Source organism: Petaurus breviceps, unplaced genomic scaffold (assembly GCF_028583685.1).
Source record: "Petaurus breviceps papuanus isolate PSGF00001 unplaced genomic scaffold, PetGlider_PUasm1.0 186, whole genome shotgun sequence".
NCBI lineage: Eukaryota > Metazoa > Chordata > Mammalia > Diprotodontia > Petauridae > Petaurus > Petaurus breviceps.
Genome location: NW_027185798.1, coordinates 365,334 through 391,527, shown reverse-complemented (window position 1 = coordinate 391,527; position 26,194 = coordinate 365,334). Strand labels below are relative to the sequence as shown.

General features: G+C 44.2%; 1 protein-coding gene across 4 annotated transcripts in view; it reads right to left on the bottom strand.

Moving 5' to 3' along the window:
- Positions 1-26,194, bottom strand: part of DIS3L2 (DIS3 like 3'-5' exoribonuclease 2) — a 371,217-nt gene that overhangs the window by 47,246 nt on the left and 297,777 nt on the right. For all 4 annotated transcript variants that reach the window (XM_069089292.1, XM_069089294.1, XM_069089290.1 and 1 more), the window contains one exon: positions 20,844-20,923. In XM_069089292.1, coding sequence (XP_068945393.1) covers positions 20,844-20,923 — 80 coding nt within the window. The remainder of the gene's footprint in view (positions 1-20,843; positions 20,924-26,194) is intronic.

Here is a 26,194-nt window from a genome sequence, read left to right as displayed (position 1 = left end):
GTGGGAACCCACGGGAGCTGGTGACCCCACCAAAAGAGAGAGTGTGGAAAGAAAAGAGAAAGCAGTGGGGAGACTCCTGTTTATAGGGTACAGTTGAGGCCCAAGGGAGAGGGAAGAGCCAATCAGCAATATTCTGGTAAGAGCTGGTCAGACCTATCTATTGGTACCACATTTGGGCCACGTGGATGGCCAGGCTCCTTGTGCCCTCTCAGCAACTCAGTGACGTACCTTGGCTCTCAGCGTTCCTCTATCACACTATTAGCAGTGTTGATAGCCATTAGGCTGTGAGGAGGGGAGGGGATGGTCTATGGCCACTGGACTACATTTCTCTGCACGTTCTTCATATCAGCAAGCTCCTCCATGCTCCCAAAGCTTTGTACATGTTTGGGAACATGTGTCAGATGCATAGTCAGGTCTTATCATGTCTCCTCCCTCCTTGATAACAGTGGCTCCCTATCGCCCCCAGGATCAAATACAAAATGCTGTTTGGCATTCAAAGCTCTTCATAACCTTTGCAGTCCAGCAACCCCATCTCCTGGCTGCACCACAAAGAAGACCCCCCATTTCTCCACTCTGGGCCTTCTCTCCTCTCACCTCCCTGGTTTCCTCTATGGCCCAACCAAAGTCTCGCCTCTTACTGGTTACCTTCCCCAGCCCCTTCTCATTCTAGAGCTCCCTCTCTAGCCTGTATTTCGCCTGACCAGAGCTATTTGCATATCATTTCTTTTCATTAGACTGTGAGCTCCTTGAGAGCTGGGTGATTAGTGCAGTGCCTGGTACGCAGAAGGTGGTTAATACATGTTTTTGACTCCCTGACTCTATACTGAGATGACAGATGTGCTAATCTCTACTGCAGATGCCACTGGGGTCTTAACTAGTCATGAAATACAATTTGATACAGAAATCAATTTTCCTACTAATCATTTCTGATAAAAGATCCTCCCCTAAACCACAACTGCTTAGCCTTGGCCAGGCTTGGTTAATGAGGACTCTAAAGTTGGGGGGAAAGAAAGAAGTATGGGGGAAGGGGTAGAAGCTGCCATACTGCCTGAAACTGGAAGATGAAATGAAGATAGAAAGAGTGGAGCAGATGCTGGGGAAAGGAGAACGCTGGGTCCCAAGGAGAAGGAAGTGTCACATATAATTCTAAGGTACCACTTAATAGCTTGTCCTGGGACACATCTGGTCTTAGGTCAAGCCCTATGACATACTGTGCAGGTAATACAATACTGAGCTTTCAAGAAACCTGATGACATTCTCAATTAATTCCTTGTCTCCTACCCCCAAAAGCACCTTACCCACAACCCACACCTTTAAAAAGCCCCAACCTTTCCTAAAACTGTACAGTTTGAAATATCACCTCAGAGGAGAATCAAACTAAGACAACAGAACACAAAGGGTAAATTCCAGTGAAAAGTTCCTCCTACTTTAAAAAGAGGTCTGTTGCGGAAATAATGTATGCTTTAGATGAGAAAAACCAAATCAACATCCTACTTCAAATCACTATCTCAACCAGCTAGAGTTATTCTAAAGGCTTCACTCTCAGCCCTCACTCTTGTATTTGCCTCCCTTAATCAGAGATGTGCCACAGAGGAAGGTCTGTAGGTGAGCTTTTGGGATCAACTGGCAGGTGTTGGGTGCACAGAGGAGGAGGGTCAAGGGGCAGGTGTTGGGCACACCACAGAGGAGGCAGGCCCCACCTAGGCCCCACCCACACTGCCATAGCAAGGCTCTTTTAAATGGCTGCAGTATCAGCCTGTTGGACTTGAAGTTAAATGCACAGAGACCCTTTTGGTCAGGACAGGAACCCATCAGGGGAATGAGCAGAGGCAGCCATTTCTGACTTGTTCCAAGGAGTCATCCCTGCCAGTCCCTCGGGGTATTCTGGGCCTAGAACTTCCAGCAGCCAACGGCAGAGCCCCCAAAGTCCCACCCAGCACAGGGGAATGTGGATATGGGATCCGCTGAGCTGGACTGTTCCGCCACAGGAAAGTCATATCTCGTTCTGACTCTTCTTCCTTACAAAACACATAGGATGATAGCCAAGTTCAAGACCTATAGCAGCATCAGGATAATAAAATGGATGAAAGCGGCAGGGTGGACTTAAGGTTGGGAGGCCTGGGCTCAAGCCTCAGCTCTGACACTGACTGGCTCTGTGGTCACGGAGCAGTCCTTCTGCCTCTCTGTGTCTCAGTCCCCTCAACTCCAGAATGGGACTTCACTACACATGGGCCATCGATCAGACAGGGTTGTTACTGTTGCTGCTGCTACTGCTTTGAAGAAGCTTTGTAAACACTGCGTCACTACAGAACAATGCACTTTTTGTAGTAGTAAAGAATTAGAAACAACATATGTGGAAGCACAACGTTCCCCTACTGGACAACAGCTCAGCCCATCGAGGTCCAGGAATGCAAAGAGATGGGAGTGCTGTCAAGTAACAGCAAATATAACTGGATGCAGAGAAATGTGAGAAGACGTGTGTGAACTGATGAAAAGGGAAGCCAAGCCCACTTGACTGCAACATTGCTCATGGAAAACAAAATTAATGTCAAAGCTACCAAAACAGCCCCCAGTGAATGGCTTGAGAACTAAGCTCGGCACTAAAGGGCACTGGCCCAGGAGATCAAAGGCCCAGGACTGGGTGCTGCCTCAGTGGTTGGCCCTCTGCACCAAGAGCATCCATGAGGACAAGAAGCATAATCATCCCCCAGGTTCTAGCTCCCTGGGGGCACTGAGGGTCTGGCTCTTCAGCTGTGCGTTCTGTGGTGTTAAGAAACTTTCCTCATCCTCCCCAGGCAGTACTTAACCTGTAGTGCTGCAAACCCACTACATTTGGTGAGTTCAATTAACTGCAGACCAAAGGAAACTTGAGCTCCACACTTGGCCACAACCTCAGTCGATCTCCCTGGCCTGTGGTCAATCTGCGCTAGACAGAACGACTCAATCCCCAGCCCCGCCAGCTCTGCAGGGCCCCTGGTCGGCCTCTCTCTGCTCCATGCAGCTGTGTAGCGCCTGGCTGACCTCTGAGGCAGACTCCGGAGATTCCCCAGCTCGAGTTCTCACCAGACCACGGTGTGAACTGGGGTGACCTGTGCTAACTCACTTTGCTTCTTCAGCAGAGTGTGGGAGTCGGACCAAGTGACCACAAGGGCATTTCCAAGTCTGATGGTCTACGAGAGTTCCGGTGGAATCACTCCTGGGCTGAAGGGGCGTGTGGGGGGAATCAGCAGCCTGAGGATTAGGCTCCCACCTCACTGATCAGACATTGGACTGTGGCCAAGTCATCTCGCTCTACCTTGGGCCAAGCCCCTTCTATGAAAATCCTCCTCTGCCCTGGGATGGGAAGGCACTGCTGGTGCCCCTAAAGCAGCTGGTCCAACGGCTTCCATCTCCCTGCCACAGAACTGGAAAGGGTCAGGGGGCTGAAGACAACAGCAGACAGGGCTGCTTTCCCCAGGCATCATCCTCATTCCTCATCATGGATTCCAGGAAATTAAAAAAATAATCTCAGTTGCATCATTTTCGCCCAAAATATGAAAAGCAGCAAAAATAGATTTAGCACATAAATTGTAAATGGCTGATTCCAAACAGGCCACTTCAGTCACAGGCTAGCTCCTAGGCTATAACCCTCGGGTTACATCTCGGTTGCAATAGATTCTTCCTTTAAAAGCAAAAAAACAAACAAAGGGATTTCCTCCCAGCTCCCAAGGCTTTCCTAAGAATGAATGAGAGGAGTTTTCATTCATCCTTCCTTCCCCAGTGCTAGGAGCTCTATACTCCTTGGCCCCCTGGAATGAAGACCTTTTAAGTAACCTGACTACCCAGTCAGGAAACTGTGAGGTGGCCCAAAGTGCAGAAGGACAACCCCACCCCCTACCCCCACAGGTGTCCGGCAATGTTAGCCAATGTCACCCCGGACTGGAGATCATTTCCTTTACCCCTCTCAGACCCAGGCAAAGGAAAAGAGCCAGAGGAGGAAGCCTTTAGACCCTGGTCCGATTTCAGACTCCTGCCCAATTAACCCCAATACAGAAAGGTTTCCCTTTGTGGAATTTGCTCTGGAAAATCCAGTCTCTGACCCCCACCGAAGGATGAGGATAAGGCTGAAGGCTCTGGCTCAGCAGGGCTGCACTTTCAAAAGCACTCACTGTCCAAGACTGACTGGGAGCAAACAAAACCCTAGCTGGTACACACTGGCCCTGAGCCAGGTTACAGCCTGTATGCCTGGTGGGAAGGGGATACCAGCTGGCCTGTCTGAGTCTTTTTAGGAAACACGGAGGCCTCTGCCATTCCCAAAGTGGGCCTTGCCTCCTCTGGGGGAGCCCATCCAACAGAAGACCAGTCATTCAGCAAGGTGGCCAGGGACCTGCAAGCTGTGGAGGAGAAAGGAGGCCCAGGACTTGGGAGGGTACACCTAACACTGCCAAGACAAACAGGTGAGTGCTTTAGCCAGGCCGGCATAGCTCAAAGACTCAGAGACACCAGCCAAACTAACCGGAACCAAGAGCAGGCTATTTGGCATGAGGGTCTGCAGACTTTTGTCAAGGCCTGGGATCTAGACAAGAGAAGCTCAGAGGCTTCCAGAGCTCCCCGGAAGGCAGAACAAAGTTGGCTACTCCTGAGGCAGGTGGATCTTGGACAGCACCGCCAGTCTGCCAGGACTAAGGCATCTCATCAGCTGCTTGCTCTGAATGCACTAGAGACCCTGGAGAGCCCTTGTACAGGGCCAGGGGGCTGCAACAAGGGCTCTTTGACAGCCAGACCCCAGAGCTTTCTCCAGGGAAAGCAAGGTAGCCTGGCTTCCTTACTGGGCTCCAGGACCTGCACTGTCCTGGGGCTTCACAGGACACAACCAGCGTAACCTCGAGAGAGGCCCAGGACAGTCTGAACTGATGCCTTGAAGACAACTCACTCCTCAGTGGTTAGCGAGTTTCTGTTCTCCCACACTTGCCCTATAACTGCTGGCTCACAGATAGACCTGGGGCCCCATCCTCAGTCTGCAGCTCCCTACATCTCAACCCTGTCTCAGCCCCAGGCCACAGCCCACTGCAGATGTGCATGCTGCCCCTCCCACTGTGCCCTCTGGAATGCTTGCTCCACAGTGGATAAGCTTCTTAGCTTATGTCTCTCCTTTCTCACTCCTTCCATCTTCTAACCCTCACCAAGACATGATTGCATCCCAATGACACTTCCCTCCCCACCCTTTTCAGAAAAAGTTATATTTTCTCTCCAATTCTTTCATAATGCCTGACTAACTGATAAGGGTCAGGGAATCAGAACATTCCTTGCTGCCACTTCCAATCTCCCTATCACACTTTCACTAAGCAACCTTTCCTTCTCTGTGGTTCACACTAACTAAACTTGTCACCCATTCATTTCTACAAGGCCCAGAAACCTCTTCACCCTGGAAGCTCACCAACCCCTGGAATTCACACACTAGAAAGCCTCCTACCCTGTGGCCTCTTCCCCTGAAAGCCTCCAATTTAATGAGGAGGCTCAGGCCAGCCATGTCTTCATTCCTCTCCGGGCTGCACTTCAGATTTTCCTGGTCTTTCTTTCTTTCTTTTTTTTTTTTAAAGCAATTGGGGTTAAGCAACTTGATCAAGGTTACACGGCCAGTTATTTCTGGGTGTGGTGCTAAGTATCTGAGCCCGGATTCGATCCCCAGGTCATCCCGACACTGGGGCCAGTGCTCCTACTCGCTGAGCCATCTGGCCGCCCCTTTCCTGGTCTTTCTTTACGATGCTTCCTCCACCCCCAGTCCCCCTCAGCCAAGCACTTGCATATCTTCTATAGCCCCTGAACATCTTTCCAGCTTCCTCCCCCATTAGAATGTAAGCCTCTCGGAGGCAGGGTCTCCTTCCCTAAGAGCTTAGCACAATGTCTGATATGCAGTAAACTTAATAAATGCTTGCTGACTCAATGTAATTCCAAGTGACCCAAATCCTGGGCATCCTCCACCCTTCCTCAGTGACGTCAGTGCTTGGCTCAGTCTTTCTCTTTTCTCCCTACTGCCTTCCTCATTCTAGGGAACTTCAACAACATGCCAACTTTCCGGTTCCTCAATCTGCTCAAGTCCCCATGCCCTAGTCTTCCACTTCGCCTCAGCAACACGTGCAGATAGTAGTCATACCCTTCATTTTGCTACCACCCACAAGTGTCCCGCATCCTTGCTGAACAACTCCTAAATTATCTGGTCACAATATTTTAGCATTCCAGTCTTCCCTGGGCCTTACAGCCTCTAACCTTGTTCTTTATCCTTGCCATGTACTCTCCCCTGCACCATTCTGTTCTTTCCCAGGCTCTGCACTGGCTACAATCTCTTCCCTTCCCTATCTTGACCCGCTCGTGAGCCTGTGCAAAGCTCCACTCTCTATCTTCTCCTCTCTCTTGCCCTCCTGCTCTACTGCTGCCCATGCCTTGCCAAAACCACGCCTGAATTACTCCACCATTTGCCAACTTCACTCTTATTTACCTATGGAGCTAGAGAAAACCATGAAATTGTGCTGAGCTGAGTCAACTATAAATCTCTGCTATGAGGTTGCTCCTATAGAAAGGCAAACATTTCGCTCCATCATCAGTCCACTAGCCCACTCTCCCCAGTGCTTGCTCCAACACTTCTGCCTCCGAGCCTTCTAGGACACCGTGTTCCTCCTCCCCTCTTACCCTTCCCCAAACACATGAAGGCCACGTTGAGAGTTCCTCTTCTTCTCCTCCCCCTCCTCTCACAGAGACATCTTCCTCTACTAAGTCCTTCTTCAATCTTTTGCTCAAGAGGTAGCCCTTCTCTTTGCCAAGGCTGGTCCCTTCACATTCACCTTTGATCTCATCCTCTCCTATCTCTCCCAGCAGATTGCAACCCACTATCATCATTGCTCTCTCTCTGGTCTTCAGTTTCTCTCTCCCGGTTCCATCTGGGATTCCTACAGACATACCTATGCCTACCTCCTCCTTGTAAAACCCTCACCTAATCCTCCCATCCCCACCACCTCTACTCCTCCATCTCTTCTCTTCCCTTCCTCAGCTGAAGCCATCATATTAGGCCTGTGGCTGCCTTCCTCTGTCCCTGAATTCTTCCCAACTTGGCTTCCAACCTCACCATTCAGCCAGAACCGCCCTTTCCCAAGCAACCCCGGATTTCTTCATTGCCAAGGTGAATAGCCTTTCTTAGTCCCCCATCCTTTGAGACCTCTCTGTAGGATTAGTCACTGCTTGGTCATCTTCTGGTCCCCTCTAGGTTTCCAGGACATCGTTCTCTCCTGGTTGTCTTCCTATCTGGGCAACCGCTCCTTCATTTTTCTGGCTGGGTTTTCACACATATCATGTCTACCAGCTGCAGATGTCCCTCAAGTCTCCATTCTGGGTCCCCCTTTGCTCTCTCTACGATTTAACTTAAGGATCTCATCAGCTTTCATGGATTTCATTAGCCCATCCGGACCAATGTTTCCTCCAGCTACAGAGGAAGGCCTCAGCTGCCTCCTGATGTCTTGCATTACCAACTTCTCTTAGGCATCTCAAACTCAATAAAACATCTTTATCTTCTCCTCCAAAGTCCTTTTCCCAAAATTCCCTTTCAGTCCCCCCAGGCTCCCAGCTCTAGCATCATCCTTAAACCCTCCTCACTCTCTCTCAATCCCTCACGGCCACTACTCTGCCCAATCTTGCCATCTCTATCTCCACAACATTTCTCATATACATCCCTTTGTCTCTATTCCCACAGCCACAACTCTGGTGCAGGTTTCTGTCACTTCTCCTCTAGGCTCCTGAAATGGCCTTCCAACTGGTCTGCCTTCCCTAAAGTCTCTCTCTACTTCCAAGGTGATTTTTCTAGCACATGGGTCTGATCAAGTTACCACCCCCTGCTCTGTGAGATCCCGTGGCTCCCTATTACTTACAGTACTGGAGAGCCCTAGTTTGGCATTCAAAGCTCTTCTTACACTTCATTCCCCTCCATTCTCTCTCTGATCCAGCTACACTAGCTATGTGTGTTCCTTGCATATGATTCCTCATATCCCACCTCTGTGCCTTTGCAGTGGCAGTGCCCCCCCCCCTGAATATTCTTTCCTTTCCTCTGTCTTTAAGCTTTAGTGGCTTCCTTCAAGAGCCTGTTCAAACCCTGTCTAATGCAAGAGCTGTTTCTGAGTGTCCTCAGCCATAACGGCCTTCCTCTCTAAAAGGACCTTTTTTTTCTTACTTTGAATATATCTTGTTTATACCATTATTTATCTTTGTCTTTCCCATTAGAAAGTAGGAAACGTTATCTGTCATTACTCAGTAGTTTCACAAATACTCGGTGACTAACTCTGTTGGTGATCCATTTCGACTGTTAGGCCACTCCAATGATCAGGAAGCTGTTCTTGGCACTCAGTCTGAATCTGCGATGGCCCCTGGCACTCCTGTTTTGCTCTTCAGACTGAATGGAACATGCCAGTCCCTCTTTCACATGAGAGCTCCTCACACGGCTCTCATGGTCCTACCTTATAATCATCTGCAGTGACTCCAATCAGTCTTCACATGGCAGGCCCTCCTTTGCTTATCAATTCAATCTCTTACTGAGTCCCACTTTCTACACCCATCCCCTTCTCGTATTCCTAGTGCTACCACAGCAGGTCAGGACCATAAAACAATCCACCCTAAGGATTAACATCATCGTCTTACACTCACTCACCCCTCTGGCTCATCCTCCACACCCTCGGCAGAATAAACGTCCTTATGCCTAGACTTGGTCACTTCTCTGTTCAAGTCTTCTACTTGCTTAGTGAGTAAAGATCAAATTCCCCTGAGCAGCATTCACGACTCCCCCTTTTACTCTGTCTTGATTAGATCACATCTGCAGTATTGTGTCCCACTGTAGATACAATATTTTAAGGGGGACATTAAGCTAGAAGGCGTTTGTGGATGGCCAACCATGATAGCAAAAGGATTCATACCATATGAGGATAGAATGAAGGAACAGGGAAGGGGGATTAAATTTATGCTGCTTAGAGGACAAAAGTAGGAACAACAAGTAGACATTACCAGGGAGGGACATTTTAGCTCAAGATAAGAAAAAGTTGCCTAACAATTAGCACAACATTTATCACCTTCTATAATACAGGATCAGAGGGCTTGGAATGCAATATTCCAGAAGGCAAAGGAGCTAGGATGACAACCAAGAATAATCTGCCCAGCAAAACTGAGTCTAATCCTTCAGTGGGAAAAATGGACAATTCAGTGAAATAGAGGACTACCAAGCATCCTTAAGGAAAAGACCAGAGTTGAATAGAAAATCCAACTTTCAAATACAAGATTCAAGAGACTCATTAAAAAAACAAACGTGAAAGAGAGATCACCGGGGATTCAATAAGGTTAGACTGTTTACATTCCTCCATGGGAAGATGACGCTTGGAGTTCCTTAGAACATTATCATCATTAGGACAGTTAGAAGACATTCGCAGAGCCATGAGTATGAGTGGACTATGATGGGATGATTTCCAAAAAACTAAAATGAAGGGATTGAGAAAGGATACACTGGGAGAAGAGGTAAATTATCTCACATAGAAGGGGCAGGGAAGGAAGAATATTCATAGTGAAAGGGGAAGATTGGGGGCAGAGGCGGTGGGGCGGGGTAACAGCTGAACCTTACTCTCACTAAAACTGGCTCAAGAAGGGAATAACACACACTTAGTTGAGTACAGAAATCTATCTTGCCCTATAGGGAAGTAAGAGGGGAAGGAGATAAGAGGACAGGGTTGGCAGAAAGGAGGGCAGACTGGGGAAGGCAGTGGTCAGCAGCAAAACAGACGTTTGAGGAGAAGGTAAAAGTAGAGAGAAAGAAGGAAAAATGGGGAGAAGTAGGATGGAGGGAAATGCACAGTTAATAATCACAAATGTGAGTGTGAATGAAAAAGGGAAGTGTATAGCAGACTGGATTAAAAAACAGAATTCAACAATATGTTGCTTATAAGAAACATACCTGAAGCAGAAAGACACACAGAGAGTAAAGGTAAGCTCCTGAGCAGAATCTATTGTGCTCCAGCTGATGTAAAAAAAGCAGGGGTAGCAATCATGATCTCAAAGAAAAAGGAAAAATAGATCCAATTAAAAGGGGGGGAAGCAGGTAAACTGGATTTTGCTAAAAGGTACCATAGGCAATAAAGTAATATCAATAAAGATATATGCAACAAATGGTATAACATCCAAACTCTTAAAGGAGAAGTTAAATGAGTTACGAGAGGAAACAGTAAAACTATAGTAGTAGGGGAACCTCATCTTTCCCCCTTAGAACTAGATAAATCTAACCTAAAAATAAACAAGAAAGAAGTTAAGGAGATGGATAAAATTTCTGAAAAGTTAGATATAATAGACCTCTGGGAAAAATGAATGGGAATAAAAAGGAAAATCATGAAAAAAAAAGTCAACAGCTTGGTAAAGGGGGCATGCCCCCCCCCAAAAAAAACCACTAAAGAAAATAACACCTTAAAAACCAGAATAGGCCAAATGGTAAAAGAGGCACAAAAATACAAAAAAGAGAAGAATGCCATGAAAAGTAGAACTAGCCAAATGGAAAAGAAGATTCAAAAGCTCACTGAAATGATGGAAAATGCTATCCCCATCCAGAGAAAGAGCTATTGAATCTGAATGCAGACTGAAGCAAACTACTTGCTCTCTTTATTTTCTGTTTTGTTTCATTCCTTCTTTCTCATTGTTCACTCCATTGGTTATAATCCTTCTTTACAAGTTAACTAATGTTTAATACAAAAGTATTTGTAAAGACCTATATTTAATTGCATTCCACCATGGGGGTGGGGAGGAGAGAAAATTTGGAACTCAAGGGATTATGGAACTGAATGTTGTAAACTAAAAGTAAATAAATACATTTTTTAAAAAGAAAAAAAGAACATAATTTCTTAATAGAACTGTGCAAGTGGAAGCTAATGACTTCATGAGATATCAAGAAACAATCAAACAAAATCAAAAGAATAAAAAAATAGAAGAAGAAAATCAGATATATCTCACTGGAAAAAGAACTGACCTGGAAAATAGATCCAGGAGAGATAACTTGAGAATTATTGGACTACCTAAAGTCATGATTACAAAAAGAGACTAGACATCGTTTTTCAAGAACATTATCAAGGAAAACTGCCCTGATATTCTAGAACCGGAGGATAAAACAGAAATTGAAAGAATTCAACAGTCACCTCCTGAAAGAAACTCCAAAATGAAAACTCCCAGGAATATTACAGCCAAATTCCAGACCTCCCAGATCAAGGAGAAAAATACTACAAGCAGCCAAAAAGAAAAAGAAATTGAATATGCCATAAAGTTCCCTAAGGAAAAATTCCCAGGACCAGGTTGATTCACAAGCGAATTCTATGAAATATTTAAAGAACAATTAATCCCAAATATACTATATAAACTTTTTGGAAAAAGAGGTAAAGAAAGAGTACTACAATATTCCTTTTATGACATAAATATGGTACCAATACCTAAATCAGGAAGAGCCGAAACACAGAAAGCAAACTATAGACCAATTTCCTTAATGAATACTGATGTAAAAATTTTAATGAAAATACTAGCAAGGAGACTGCAGCAATATAAGACCAGGATTCTACACTATAGCCAGATGGGATTTACACCAGGCATCTCAGTGTGGTTTAATATTAGGAAAACCATCAGCACAACTGACCATATCCATCACAAATGGATACAAAAACAACAAATTATCTCAATAGATTCAGAAAAAGGTTTTGACAAAATGCAATACCCATTAAAAATACTGGAATGTATAGGAATAAATGGAGCTTTCCTTAAACTGATAAGTAGTATCTATCTAAAACCATCAGTGTGCATTATCTATAATGAGGATAAGTTAGAAGAAACCTTCTCAATAAGATCGGGGTGAAGCAAGGATACCCATTATCACCACTATTATTCAAAATTGTACTAGAAATGCTAGCTATAGCAATAAGAGAAATTAAAAAAAGAAATTCAAAGAATTAGAATACGCAATAAGGAAACAAAACTATCATGCTTTGTAGATGATATGATTATGTGCTTAGAGAATCAACTAAAAAAAAGTATTTGGAATATTTAACAACTTCAGCAAAGTTACAGGATATAAACACATTTCTATATATTACCAACAAAGTCTAGCAGCAAGAGACACAAAGAGAAATTCCACCTAAAATAACTGTAGACAATATAAAATACTTGGTAGTCTACCTGCCAAGGCAAATACATAAAGACAATTACAATACACACAAATAAAATCACACATTTTCACACAAATAAAGTCAAACCTAAACAACTGGAGAATATTAATTGCCCATGGGTAGGCCAAAGCAATATAATAAAAATAACATTTCTACCTAAATTAATTTACTTATTCAGTACCATACCAACCAAACTACTAAAAAATTATTTTAGAGCTAGAAAAAAATAATAACAAAATTCATCTGAAAAAATAAAAGATCAAGAATATAAAAGGAATCACTGGGAAAAAATGTGAAGGAAGGTGCCCTAGCCATACCAGATCTCAAATTATATTACAAGGCAATAATCATCAAAACAATCTGGTACTGACTATGAAACAGAGTAGTGGACCACTGGAATAGATTAGGTACACAATATGCAGTCCTAAATGACCATATTAACTTAGTATTTGATAAACCCAAAGATCCAAGCTTTTGGGACAAGAACTCATTAACAAAAATTTCTGGGAAAACTGGAAAACAATTTGGCAAAAACTAGGTATAAACCAACATCTCACACCATATACTAATATGAGGTCAAAATAAATATATGATTTAGATATAAAGGGTGACAGCATAAGCAAATTAGGGGTTCATAGAATACTTTACTTCTCAGATCTACAGATAAGTGAAGAATTTATGACAAAACAAGAGATAGAGAGCATAGCAGGGAGTAAAGTGGATAATTTTGATTACATGAAATTAAAAAGGCTTTTGCACAAAGAAAATCAATGCAACAAAGGTTAGAGGGAACACAAAACTGGAGGGAAATTTCACACCAAATTTCTCTGATAAGGTCTCACTTCTCAAATATACAGGGAACTGAGTCAAATTTATAAGACTATGAGTCATCCTCCAATTGACAAATTATCAAAGGATATGAACAGGTAGTTTTCAGAAGAAATCAAAGCTATCTATAGTCACTTGAAAACATGCTCTAAATCATTATTGGTTAGAAAAATGAAAATTTAAAAAAATCTGAGGTACTACACTACACACACATCAGATTGGTGAATGTGACAGAAAAGGAAAATGACAAAGGTTGAAGGGGATGAGGAAAAATTCAGACACTAATGCATTGTTGGTGGAGTTGTGAACTGATTCAATTATTTTGGAGAACAATTTCAAACTATGCCCAAAGAGATGTAAAACTGTGTTCTGATCCAACAATACTACTCCTAGGTCTATATTCTAAAAAGATCAAAGAAAAGGGAAAAGGATTTATTCGTGCAAAAAATATTTATAGCAGCTCTTTTCATGGTGGCAAAGAACTGGAAATTGAGGGGATGCCCAGAAATTGGAGAATGTGGTTGTGTTGGAGAAATATGGTATGTGGTTATGGTTGTGATGAAATACTATTGTGCTATAAGAAATGATGAGCAGGATGGTTTTAGAAAAGCCTGGAAAGACTTACATCAACTGATGCAAAATTAAGCAAGCCAGGTAAACATTGTGCATAGTAACATCAATATTAGAAGTTGTTCAACTGTGAATGACTTAGCTCTTCTCAGCAATACAATGATCCAAGACAATTCCAAAGGACATATTATAACAAATGCTATCTGCCTCTAGAGGAAGAACTAATGGAGTCTGCTTCTATTCTGCCATCTTGACTCCGCCCCCCAAACTAATGGAGTCTGAATGCAGATTGAAGCATACTATTTTTTACTTCTTTTTTTGGTCTGTGTTTTCTTTTGTAACTTGGCTAATATGGAAATATGTTTTCATGACTGCAGATGGATAATCTATATCACATTGCCTGCCTTCTCAAAGAGGTAGAAGAAGGGGAGAAGGAAAGAATCTGGAACTCAACATTTTAAAAATTGAATATTAAAAATTGTTCTTACATGTAACTAGAAAACAATTTTTAAAACAAAAAGAATTTTTTTTAAAGGTTGATTTCTTCCCCAATCTTTACCAGAGACAACATAGGGGAAGGAACATGCAGGATACCACTAGGAGTACTTGCAGGCCTGGCGCAGGCCTGGCGCAGGCCTGGCACATGCCAGAAAGGAGGAGGGCAGCCTACACTGAAGACCGTCTGTGCCAACTAAGCCAAACCCAGAAAGGCCATTCTGAAATACATCTTTTCTACTCCTACTGAGGGCCCCTGTTAGTACTGGCACCATTAAACCTCCTTTTGGAAGAAGGCTGAGGGTGGCTATTGGTAGCTGAAGACAACCTATGTCCAAATGAAAACTGAGGGAGTTCAAGAAGAGTCTCTCCAGTGAATGTTGTAGGCGGTAGAGGCAGAATCCCAAAAGGTCCTCACAAGCTGGAATGATGGACCAAACCTAACAAGAAAATAAATGTGAAGGTCTGAATTTACATAAAAAAATTCAATGTTAGAAGCACAAAGGAAGCTTTGACAAGGGGAATCTCAAAGGAGACCTGTTGTTTGCTCACAAATACCTAAAAGCTCTTACATGGAAGAAAGACTAGCCTTACCAGTTCTGGTCTAGAAGGCAGAAAAGGTGTGAAGAGGCACAAGTTACCGGAAGGCAAATTTCAGGTCAACATAAGGAGTAACTTTAAACAGAGTTGTCCGAAGAAGGCAAAGAGCTGATTCACGAAGCAGCAAGCTCACTGTCACTTTCCTCCACAATTTGTACCCTACAGTTAACTGACCCAGTAATCACTGCCCCCCTCCTTGAGTCCCTTGCCCCCTTCTCACCCCAGGAGACCCTCGCATTTGCTTTCTCCATGTGTGTTTCTGTGTAGCTGAATACCACTGGAGAAAGCTGCATAATCATATCAACAGGGTCTGCTGCAATCTCCTATTTACAATTGTGTATCATCCTCATAGGGCCTTCCCACCTCCTCATTAACCCCCCAGAAGCCTTCTTTCTCCATCTCCCCTCTCAGAATCCTCACCCCCACCTCCTCCCCAAGGCCACAGTTCAGCCTGTATTCTCTCGTTTGCTGAGGTCCTTCACCTCGTCAGAGCCAGCCCACTTGCCCATGCCCTCCATCTTCCCAGAAGTTCACCCTTCCAATCATACCTACTCTTCTTCCCTTCAGCGTGTCCTCCTTTATGCATCACTGCATCCACTCTCCATACCTAGACCCCTAGCAAAGGCCCCCTGGACACACATCTCCATGGCCTACCTCTCACTCTTCTTCTGAGCCCTTGCCCATTTGGCTTCCCCCAGCTCCCTCCAAGGTTGCCTCCCTGCAGCCTTCATTGCACCACGCGTTCCTGGTCCTCCTTTTCCCTGTATGGCCTTCCCTTCTTTATGCGCCTTGCTGGGTCCTCATCTTGTCCAATTCCCTACTATGTTCCAACTAGATCTTTTAGGAGCCTACTATGTGCTAAGGACTCTGCTAAATGCTGGGGAAAAGACTTTGAGAACTTCCTATCCAAGGAAACAAGGAACACACACACACACACACACACACAGTAATTCTAGGAGAGTGAAAACATTGACTACCAGCTGAGGGATCAGAGTTTGCTTCATAAAGGAGGTGGCCCTTGAGATACGCTTTGAAGGAAATGAGGAATCTGAGGGACAGCTAGGTGATGCAGTGAATAGAGCACTGGCCCTGTTGTCAGGAGGACCTGAATTCAAATCCGACCTCAGACACTTTCTAGCTGTGTGACCTTGGGCAAGTCACTTAACCCCAACTGCCTTCCCCCCCCCCCCCAAAAAAAAAAAAAGGAATGAGGATTTGAAAAGGCAGAGGTGAAAAAGGCACACTCTCCAGGCATGGCGCACAGCCTAGGTAAAAGGGTGGCACAGCAGATGTAATGTCCTGTTTAAGGACCAGAGTGGGGGAAGGGCATTAATGCATAACCAGTCTGGAAAGGGAGGCAGGCCGCAAAGGGATCTCAATGTGCTCAGACTCCATGGCTTTCTGATCGGGAAGTGACTAGCTTATAGGAAGATGTGAAAAGGAACGGAAAGAGCCTGGAGGCGGGACTGAGAGGAGAAGGCTCTTACAATCATCTTGGTGAGCAGCAACGGGAATCTAAAGGAAAGCTGTGGACACCTGTGCAGGGAGAGATGTCGGTGCCCAGCCCCAAACAAGGCCTTCTCTGTTCCCCTGCCCTCCCCTCCATCCCCTCCTATGTTCTCTGATGACACAGCACCTCAAGGGCAGGATTAATTTCCTTTTCTCTGCATTCCTGGCACCTATCACATTGCCTGACAGAGGCACCCAAAATGCTGCTAACAAACCCAACCCAGTCACTGACTAAATGACGAGAGGGAGAAGGACTGGGAGAGGAGCTGAAGACAGCCCCTCGCCCAGGAGCCTGGGAGCCACACAGATGGCAGGGCCCTCAACAGCATGGGGGCTGAGAGGTGAATGAGAAGAGATGGCAAGGAGGCAACAGACACAGAGCTTCTTATTCAGCTGGGAAAGTGAAGGAGGACACAGGATAAAAACAAGGCAAGACCTGCACGTGTCCACAGACACCAGGGAAGGAGTCAGGAGTCAGGCAGAGAATGACAGAACAATGATGGACGCAATTTGGCAGAGGCAGAGGTCTGTAGCAGCAAACACCCTAGCATGACTGCTAGCATAGGTTCCTTGATCTGCTTTTCTAAAGGAAAGCAACTCGAAAGGGGTTAACAATCTTACTTTAATCAAACATTTATCATTTACCTAGCTCAGGGGAAAAAGTCAGCACCCTGAACTTCAGAGAAAATATATTCAGAAGTTACAAGCAGACATAAAATAACACAATTCAACAGACATGGCTTCTAGCTATCTGACCATCACATACATACAGTTAGTTACCAGAGAGAGAAGCACCCCAAAGCAAAACCTCACCTCAGAGTATATATAGCCTTCTTCAGGGTCAGAGAGCATCACAACCCTCATGACCCACTGCCTAATTACAAAGTAACAAGAGGTTGGCCTTCCTGAAAAACAAGACTCCTCTAAGCAAGCTTCTCTTGTTGGGCTCCAGGTGAGGCTCATTAAGGGGCAGGGGAGATGTTCAAATTCCCTTACCATTACAGGGTCGTTGGCCTCCAGGAAAAGAGGAAGCTCCCCCAAGAATGGTCTCTAATTGCTCAGTAAAGTGGGAGGTGGGCCACTCTGCTGGGGAGGGGGAGCCTGGAGGAGAAATGACAGAGTCTGGAACAGTGATGATGCGCAATGGGGTAGAGTGAGAGGGAGAGGACCACCCTGAAGCAGCATGGGCACAGGTGAGATGGGTTAACAAGCCTGTGGAGGAGCCAGGCAGCAGGGCTGAGGACCTCCCCCAGCACCGTTCAGCAGCACTCAGTAGGAGGCCATCGGAAGAGACACTTCTCGACTCCACTCTGTCCTGGGACCTCTCGTGCTGTTGCATATCCCTTCTCCTGGTGATCCTCATGAGCTCCCTGGGCTCCATTCTTACCTCTATGCAGGTGGCCCCCACATCTCCCTGGTCAGACTTTGACGACTCACACCTAAGATATCCAAAGCAAAACTCTAAATTATCTTCTCCCCAAACATCCTTCCAGGCACCTGAGTTCACAGCCCTCGAGTCACTGTGGATCCTTCCCCCACCCCCCACCTTGTGGATCCCCTCCCCTGCCATCTCTCATCCATAGCCTTCTTTCCACTTCCATGAAGTCCCAGCCCTGGTTGGGTCTCTCACGACCCTTTGTCCAGATCACTGTGATTTTCCTGCTCTCCAATTAATCCAATCCACAGCCATCAGAACATTCTTCCTAAAACATGAGTGTACCAAAGAGCTACAAAGCTAAGCCTTTGATCCAGCAATACCACTGCCAGGTCTATATCCCAAAGACAGACAAAAAAGGGATACGGATCTATTTGTACAAAAATATTTACAGCAGCTCTCTTTGCAGTGGCTAAGAATGGGAAATCAAAGGACATGCCCAGGACATGATTGTGCTATAAGGAATGACAAACAGCGTGATTTCAGAAAAACCTGGAAAGATTTACATGAACTGATGCAAAGTGAAGTGAACAGAACCAAGAGACCACTGTATGTACACAGTAATGGCAATTATTGTTTGTTGAAAAACTATGACTGACTTGGCTATCCTCAGGAATAAAATGATCCAAGACAATCTCAAAGGACTCATGATAAAGCATCCTCCAGAGAAAGAACTGATCTTGTTTGAATATAAACTGAAGTGTGCTATTTTTCGCTTTTTTTTTTTAAGGAAGTGGCTTTATTTATTTATTTGCTTTTTTGGAGGGCAAGGCAATCAGAGTTAAGTGACTTGCCCAAGGTCACACAGCTAGTAAGTGTGATCAGGTGTCTGAAGCCAGATTTGAACTCAGGTCCTCCTGCCTCCAGGGTCAGTGCTCTATTCACTGCACTACCTAGCCACCCCTATTTTTCACTTTCTTTCATTTCTTTCTTTTATCTTAGTCTTCTTGCACAAAATGACTAACATGGAAGAGTTCTACATAATAATAATAACAACAATAACCTATATCTGATTGCTTACCGTTTCAGAGATGGGGGAGGAATAAAATTTGGAACTCAAAACGTCAAGTAAAAATGTTTAAAATGTGAAAAAAGACATTGGTATAACCTTATCACCCCCTGCTCAGCCATCTTTACTGGCTCCTCGCCACTGTGACAAATGTAAATGCCTCATCCGGTCATTTCATAAAGGGAGGTTCACAGTTCCACAAAAAATCCTTTTGATGTTCTGCTTTGTGTATGGAAATGCTTCTTGGGGGACGGGGCAGGCATTTCAAAAATAAACAAGAATACCACAAAGTAAACCCCTTCCCGCCGTGGCTCCACGGTCTATCTTTCTAGACATTCCTCCTCACTGTCCCTCTCATACACTCTACATTGGAGTCAAACCAAGTCTGGGACCCTTCCCCTACCTCAATGCCCCTGCCCAAAGGATCCTCCATGCTCTGAATTCTCCCACTCTTGGAATGTCTGTCTTCCTTCAACTGGCCTCTAGGATACCATCTCTTACAGAAGCTTTTCTCAATCTCCCTATTTGTCAGTGCTCTCCTCCAATAATCCTCAATCAGCATATAGGTTTGCATACTGCATTCTTCGGAAGAATAGAATAGAAGCGGCTTGAAAGTAAGGGCTGTTTTTCACTTTTGTCTCTGGCCCTTCAGGTGTAGGAGGTTTTAAATGACTCTCTATTGAGAGCTTACCCCACTTAGTAATGTAGAGGAATCTATAAAGAAGGCAAATTTAAAGAGATCTTCAAAATACACCATTTCAGAAAAGAAAACAAAAATGGTGTCAACTTCCTACTACAGAAACACAACACGCCATCCACACAGTAATAAGTATATGAAGTAAGAAACACATGGATTACAGGAACCCTCACCTTACAACTAACTTAGGCAGCCAAATGAGTGAGGGTCACAGCCTTGCTAATTCCCCTGAAGGAAGAGAATGACGACAGCAACTTCCTGAAGAAGGGATTTCTTCAACTCTGCCACCTTTCCAGAGCAAAAGAAGAGGATGCCCCTTCACATGGAACGGGCAAGGGTGAGTCAGATGACAGTGACTCTGCTGACACGTGTCTGCTTCATCCCCAGGTTAGTAGAATCACGGATTGCTGCTGTAGCTGTGGTTGAGTCATTTCATTCATGTCCAACTCACAACCCCATCTGCAGTTTCCTTGGCAAAGATTCTGGAGTGGTTTTCCATTTCCTTCCCCAGCTCACTTTACAGATGAGGAAACTGAGGCCAACAGGGTGAAATGACTTGCCCAAGGTCACACAGCTAGGAAGTATCTGAGGCTGATTTGAACTCAGGAAGAGGAGTCTCCCTGACTCCAGGCCCAGCACTCTATCCACTGAGCCACCCAGCTGCCCAAATAATTAAGATATTTGAAAGCTTGGATCTCACATCTGTAGGCTGGAGCTGAGGATTTCACCTGTTGTAAATTATTGCCCAAGTTTCTGAGGAGCCCTGGCATGACTTCTCTTTACTCTCTTCTCATACTTCTTCCCAGGACAAGAAGGAAAAAAGAAAGATAAACATAAAGATAGGTAGTGAAAGAGAGTTTAGTGTTTGGACATACTAAAGCGCAGCACAACTGGCTCATGGGCAGAATCTATGCAGCTCCAGAGAAAAGCCACTTTATCAGGATTTTCAAGACAAGACTACGATGGATGCCAACTTCCTGGCCAGGCCAGCAATTTCAAGTCTCTAATGAGACGGACATAAAGAGTGTCTTCCTTTCTCTCTGCACTTACTGTCCTCACTACTATCCACCCTAGCTAGAATATCACAACAAAACCAACAAATACGGAATGCGGTCAGTCCTCGATTACAGAAACCATAAAAAGGGAAAAGCCACAAAGTGAATCAGCATGTGTGTGCCTGAGGGGAAGGAAAGGCAAAGGGGAGGAGGAGAAGGAGAAGGAGGGGAAAAATCATCTAGTACAAATGGGATAATTCTGCATTAGGAGAACTGCACAAACATGCCAGTCCCAAGAAGTGAGGGGCAAAGGAAATTTACAGGAGCTGTCTCAAACACCTACATCTGAGCTCCTTCCCACACTGGCATATAGGCCCGGGGATCTGTATGTTGAAAGTCAACACGGTTTTGAGAAATATGCTTGTGAATTATGTCTAAAGACAGGGTAGCCTCCCTGCCATGGGTGACTTGGCAGGGAGAGGAGAATAATGTTGGTAATGACGGGACTCACTTGTTGCTGTCCTTGTATTCATAGATGTGACATCCTTGAGGCATTCCAGTGTCCTGGTCCAGAGTGAAAGCAAGTTTTAGCTGTAGGAAGGAGAGAAGGGAAACACAAGGCAGTGTTAGGTGGCACATTCCAACCATTCCTGTAACTGAAATGAAGGTAGCAACAGAAGCAATGAAACTGATTCCAGCTGACACCCCTACTCTGGGCTCTGGTATGCAATACAGGAGGCCACAGAGTTTTGCACAGAACCAGCTCTGAGTCAGAAAGAGTTTACAGGGGATCCTTCGCTGGCACTGACTAGCAGCTCTCTTGCCCATAAGCAGTTCTGGGTCAGAGAGAAGTGCTTCTGATCTGTCACAAGTGAGCGAGGTCATAGTTCCAAGGCAGGAAAGAGCGCTAGGGCTTGTGGCTACAGAAGAACAGGAGGTCTAGTCATGGTTAGCAGCTGCAGGGAGCAGGTGTCCTTCCTGGATAAAGGACAGAGCACAGACTGAGCAGTAAGTAGTGACCACACCTACCTCTCCCAGGATCACACTACCAAAGACTTGAAAACCCCCAGAACTAGCTCTGAAAACAAAAGCACAAAAAGGCCTGAAGCTTTGGACAATGCTTCCCCAACCCAATGTGAGCAGACCTCAACTTTAATATAAAGTCCAAAGTCAAGAAAGAGGCTAGAAAAATGAGTAAAAAAAAAAAAGACGTTGATTATAAAAAGCTACCACAGTGGCAAGGGAGACCAAGAAATAAACTCAGAAGACAACAATGTGAATACACCTACAAAAAGAGCCTCAAAGAAAGATGATAACTGGACCCAAGCCCAACAAGTATTTCTGGAAGTGTTAAAGAAAGAGATAAGAGTGGTAGAGAAAAACTTGGGAAAAGAAATGAGTGTGATGCAAGAAAACTACGAAAAAAGAATTAACAGCTTGGTAAAAGTGGCACCAAAAATACTGAAGAAAATAACACTTTAAAAACTGAATTAGCCTAATGGTAAAAGAGGCACAAAAAGTCACTGAAGAAAACTCCTTAAAAAGCAAAACTGACCAAAGGTAGAAAAGCTCACTGAAGAAAATACTTCCTTAAAAATTAGAATTGGGCAAATGGAAACTAATATCTCCAGGAGACATCAAGAAACAATAAAACAAAGTAAAGAGAAAGAAAAAAAAAAGAAGAAAATGTGAACTATCTCATTAGAAAATCAATTTACCTGGAAAATAGATCAGAAGAGATAACTGAAGAATTATTGGACTACTTGAAAGCCATGATAAAAAAAAAAAAAGAGCCAGGTAGCACAGCAAGTAAGAGCACCGGCTCCAGTGTTGAGAAGACCTGGAGATCGAATCCCGGGCTCAGACACTTAGCACCCACCCAGAAACACCTGGCCGTGTAACCTTGAGCAAGTTACTTAACCCCAGTTGCTTAGGGGTGGCCAGGTGGCTCAGCGAGTAAGGGCACCGGCTCCAGTGTTGGGACGACCTGGAGATCGAATCCCGGGCTCAGACACTCAGAACCACACCCAGAAATAACCGGCCGTGTAACCTTGAGCAAGTTACTTAACCCTGATTGCTTAAAAAAAATAAATAAAAAAAAGAAATTATAAAAAAGAAATTAATCTAATATCTTAGATCTAGAGGGTTAAAAAGAAAACAAAAGGGGGTGGCCAGGTGGTGCAGTAAGAGTGCCAGCCCCAGCGTCGGGAGACCTGGGATCGGTTGCGGCCTCAGATACTCGGCACCCACACAAAAATAACTGGCCATATAACCTTAAGCAAGTTACTTAACCCTGACTGCTTTTAAAAAAAAATAAACTGAAAGATTCTACCAATCACCTCCTGAGATTCCAAAATGAAAACTCACAGAAATATTAGCCAGATTCCAAAGCCCCCAAGTCAAGGAGAAAATATTGCAAACAGACAGAAAGCAATTGTTTAAATATCATGGCACCACAGTCAGGATCACACAAGATTTTGCATCTTCCATGTTAAAGGAGTGGAGGGCTTGGAATATCATATTCTGAAAGGCAAAGGAGCTAGGACTGCAACCAAGAATAACCTACCCAGAAAACCTGAGTATAATCCTTCAGGAGAAAAAATTGATTTTTAATGAAAGAGAGGACTTTCAAGCATTCCTGCTGAAAGGACCAGAGCTGAATAGAAAATGGGACATTCAAACATAAGATGCATGAGAAGAATAAAAAGGTAAACATGACAGAGAAATCCTAAGTATTCAATAGGGTTAAATTGTTTATGTTTCTATATAAGAAGATGATACATGTAAGTCCTAGGAACTTTATTATTATTAGAGTGGTTAGAAGGAGTCTACATAGCCAGAGGCCATGAGTGTGAGTTGATCCTGTTCAGATGATCTAAAAAAAATGAAGGACTGAGAAAGAGAAATGCACTGGAAGAAAGGGAAAGGGAGAAGCAGAATGGGAAAGTTTTTTCTCACATAAAAGAAGTATATATAGAAGAGTATTTGTAGTGGAGAGGAAAAATTGGGGGGGGGGATAGTCAATGCCTGAACCTCATTCTCATCAGAGTCGGTTCAGAGGGAAGAAAATACACACACACACACAGAGGGAAATAGAGGGGAAAAAGATAAAGAGAAATGGAGGGAGGGGATGATAAAAGGGAGGACAGATTAAAGGAGGCAGTGGTCAGAAGCAAAACAGACTTTTGAGGAAGGACAGGATGAAAAAAGAGAGATGAATAAACATTTAAAAATGGAATGGAAGGAAATGCACAGTTAGGAAGCAGAGCTGTGAATGTGAGTGAGATGAGCTCACCCATAAAACAGAAGTGGGTAGCAGAACAGGTAAGAAACTGGAACCCAACAATGTAGTGTTTACAAGAGACATGCTTGAAACAGAAAGACAGCTAAAATAAGGGGCTGCAGCAGAGTTTATTATGCTTCAGCTGAAGTTAAAAAAAAAAAAGGCAGGAGCAGCCATCCTGATCCCAGACAAGGTGAAAGCAAAAAGATTGAATTAAGGTTTTTTTTTTTTTTTTTGCTAAAAGTTACCATAGATAATGAAGCAGTATCAAAAAATTTTACAGCAAATTTTTCTATAAAAGCCTCATTCCTCAAATGTATAGGGAACTGAGTCAAAATTAAAACAGATAAGAGTCATCCCCCAATCAATAAATGACCAAAAGATATGAACAGGTAGTTTTCATATGAAGACATCAAAGCTATTTTAATTCACACAGAAAAATGCTCTAAATCGCTAATGACTAGAAAAATGCAAATTAAAACAACTCTGAGGTACCACTTTATTCCTATCAAAGATGACAAATGCTAGAGACAATGAGGGAAAGTAGGTACACTAATATTAAATTGTTGGTGGAGTTGTGAACTGATCCAACCATTCTGGTGAGCAATGTGGAACTATGCCCAAAGGGTTACCAAATCGCGCATACTCTTTGATCTAACAATACCACTGCTAGGTCTGTATCCCAAAGAGATCAAAGAAAAAAGAAACAGAGGGGATATTCATAAATTGGGGAATGGCTGATCAACTGATAGAATATTATTGTAATATAAAAAAATGACACAGGGGGAGGCTTCAGAAACAAACAAGGCAAGACCTGTATGAATTGATGCAAAGTGAAGAGAGAAGAACCAGGAGATCACTGTGCACAGTAACAGCAATGTTAGAATGATGATCATCTGGCAAAGACTTGGCTACTCTGATCAATACATGACCCAAGACAATTCCAAAGGACTCATGATGAAAAAATGCCTTCCAACTCCAGAGAGAGAAATGATGACCTCTGAATGCAAACTGAAGTATGATTTTCTTGTTTTCTTTATTTTTGTTGCCTTTTATTTTTTGGTGATAGGGTTATTATGGAAATATGTTTTGCATGATTTCACATGTATAACTGATATCATTTTCCTTGCTTCTCAGTGAATGGTGGAGGGAGGGAGAGAGAGAATTTGGAACTTGTATATAAAAGAATGTTAAAAATAAATTTATTTAAAAAAAAACAAACAGTTCTGCTGGCATCAAGAGGGGCTGAGGCTGACAGTGGTTGTCTATCCCACCCAGAGGCACCCAGCCTCTCCACTCACCCCAACAGCTCTTGTGGCTTCATTCTGAGCTGTAAGGAAGTGTGTTTCCTCAAATGTAAAATGATGATTGATTCTTCCTTGAGGCCCTTCCGAGCACTAATACTATGAGACTGGGGAGTATGTATGACAGGCTGTAGCTCCCTCACTTCACCATTCCCTAGGAGATGCTGGGCATGTGTGTCGTGGTGTGTATCCAGCTGGGGGCCATGGTGGCCAAGACAAGTTATTTCCTTGGAACTCAAGCATTGAAACCAGACAGAGGGAATGGCAGACAGTTAGGCATCCTTGGAAGTCAATCGACATTCATTCCTACTATGCATTAGGCACTACCTGCTGATCCATTCACTAGGTAAGTGGCTAAGTCATACAGGATGGGCAGGGCTCACATCTGCACCAGGAGGCTGGCAGTTGCCTTCTAAACCAAGAGGAATTATGTAGTGTTCTTTCTGGGAGCTGGGAAGATGCTACTGAATCTGTTGGCACTCTTCTTCTCCATGAACCACTTGTTCTCATGTCAGGTCATAGCTGGCTCTGTCCCACCTGTTACCAGTTTTCAAAGTAGTTTGGAAAGAGATGCTCAGGCTCCATTACAGATGGTGTCTGGGCAGAAGAAGAGAGAAGAAACATTTTTGAATAAGAAACACTAAGATGAAGTGTGCGTTCTGGACAGGCCTGGATTCCTGTTGGGTAAAGGATGGGAACTCGTCAGGGGAAATGGAGAGATCTCCCCATTTAGTTTTCCAGGCCAAAGTTTAATGCAGTTCTATGTAGACTGCTGAAAATGAATTGGTTATGCTCTACCTAACCTTTCCAAATGACAAAAAACCAAGGACCCCTGCTGAGCCAACGACTTTGTTTACAAATTCTTCAGGATTCTGGACCACCAGGGAATTATTAGTGAAAATTAACTGCCTATTAGGAGACTACTTTATTAAAACTTTTTTTGTAAACTAGAATGTTGTTAGCATAGCTAATGTGCTGTATCATTAGAAGCTGGATGAGTTGTCTCTTCCTAAGGGGGAAATGAACATTTAGTAATGGATGTCCTCTTACTGACCCAAGTGAAAATACAACAGCAGAAACAAACCCTTCTCCCCTGCTAAGGAGCCAAGACCTTCAAGCCAGCACCAAGCCTTTACTAGTCCCTGAAAGTGTCCCTGAAAGATCCTGCCCTTTCCTCTTACCCCAACTGCATCCTCCTCATCCCTCCATTCCCACGTCTCTGCTCATCTACCCTCTGCAGCCGGCTCAGGGGCTCTCCACACCCTCCCTGTGCTT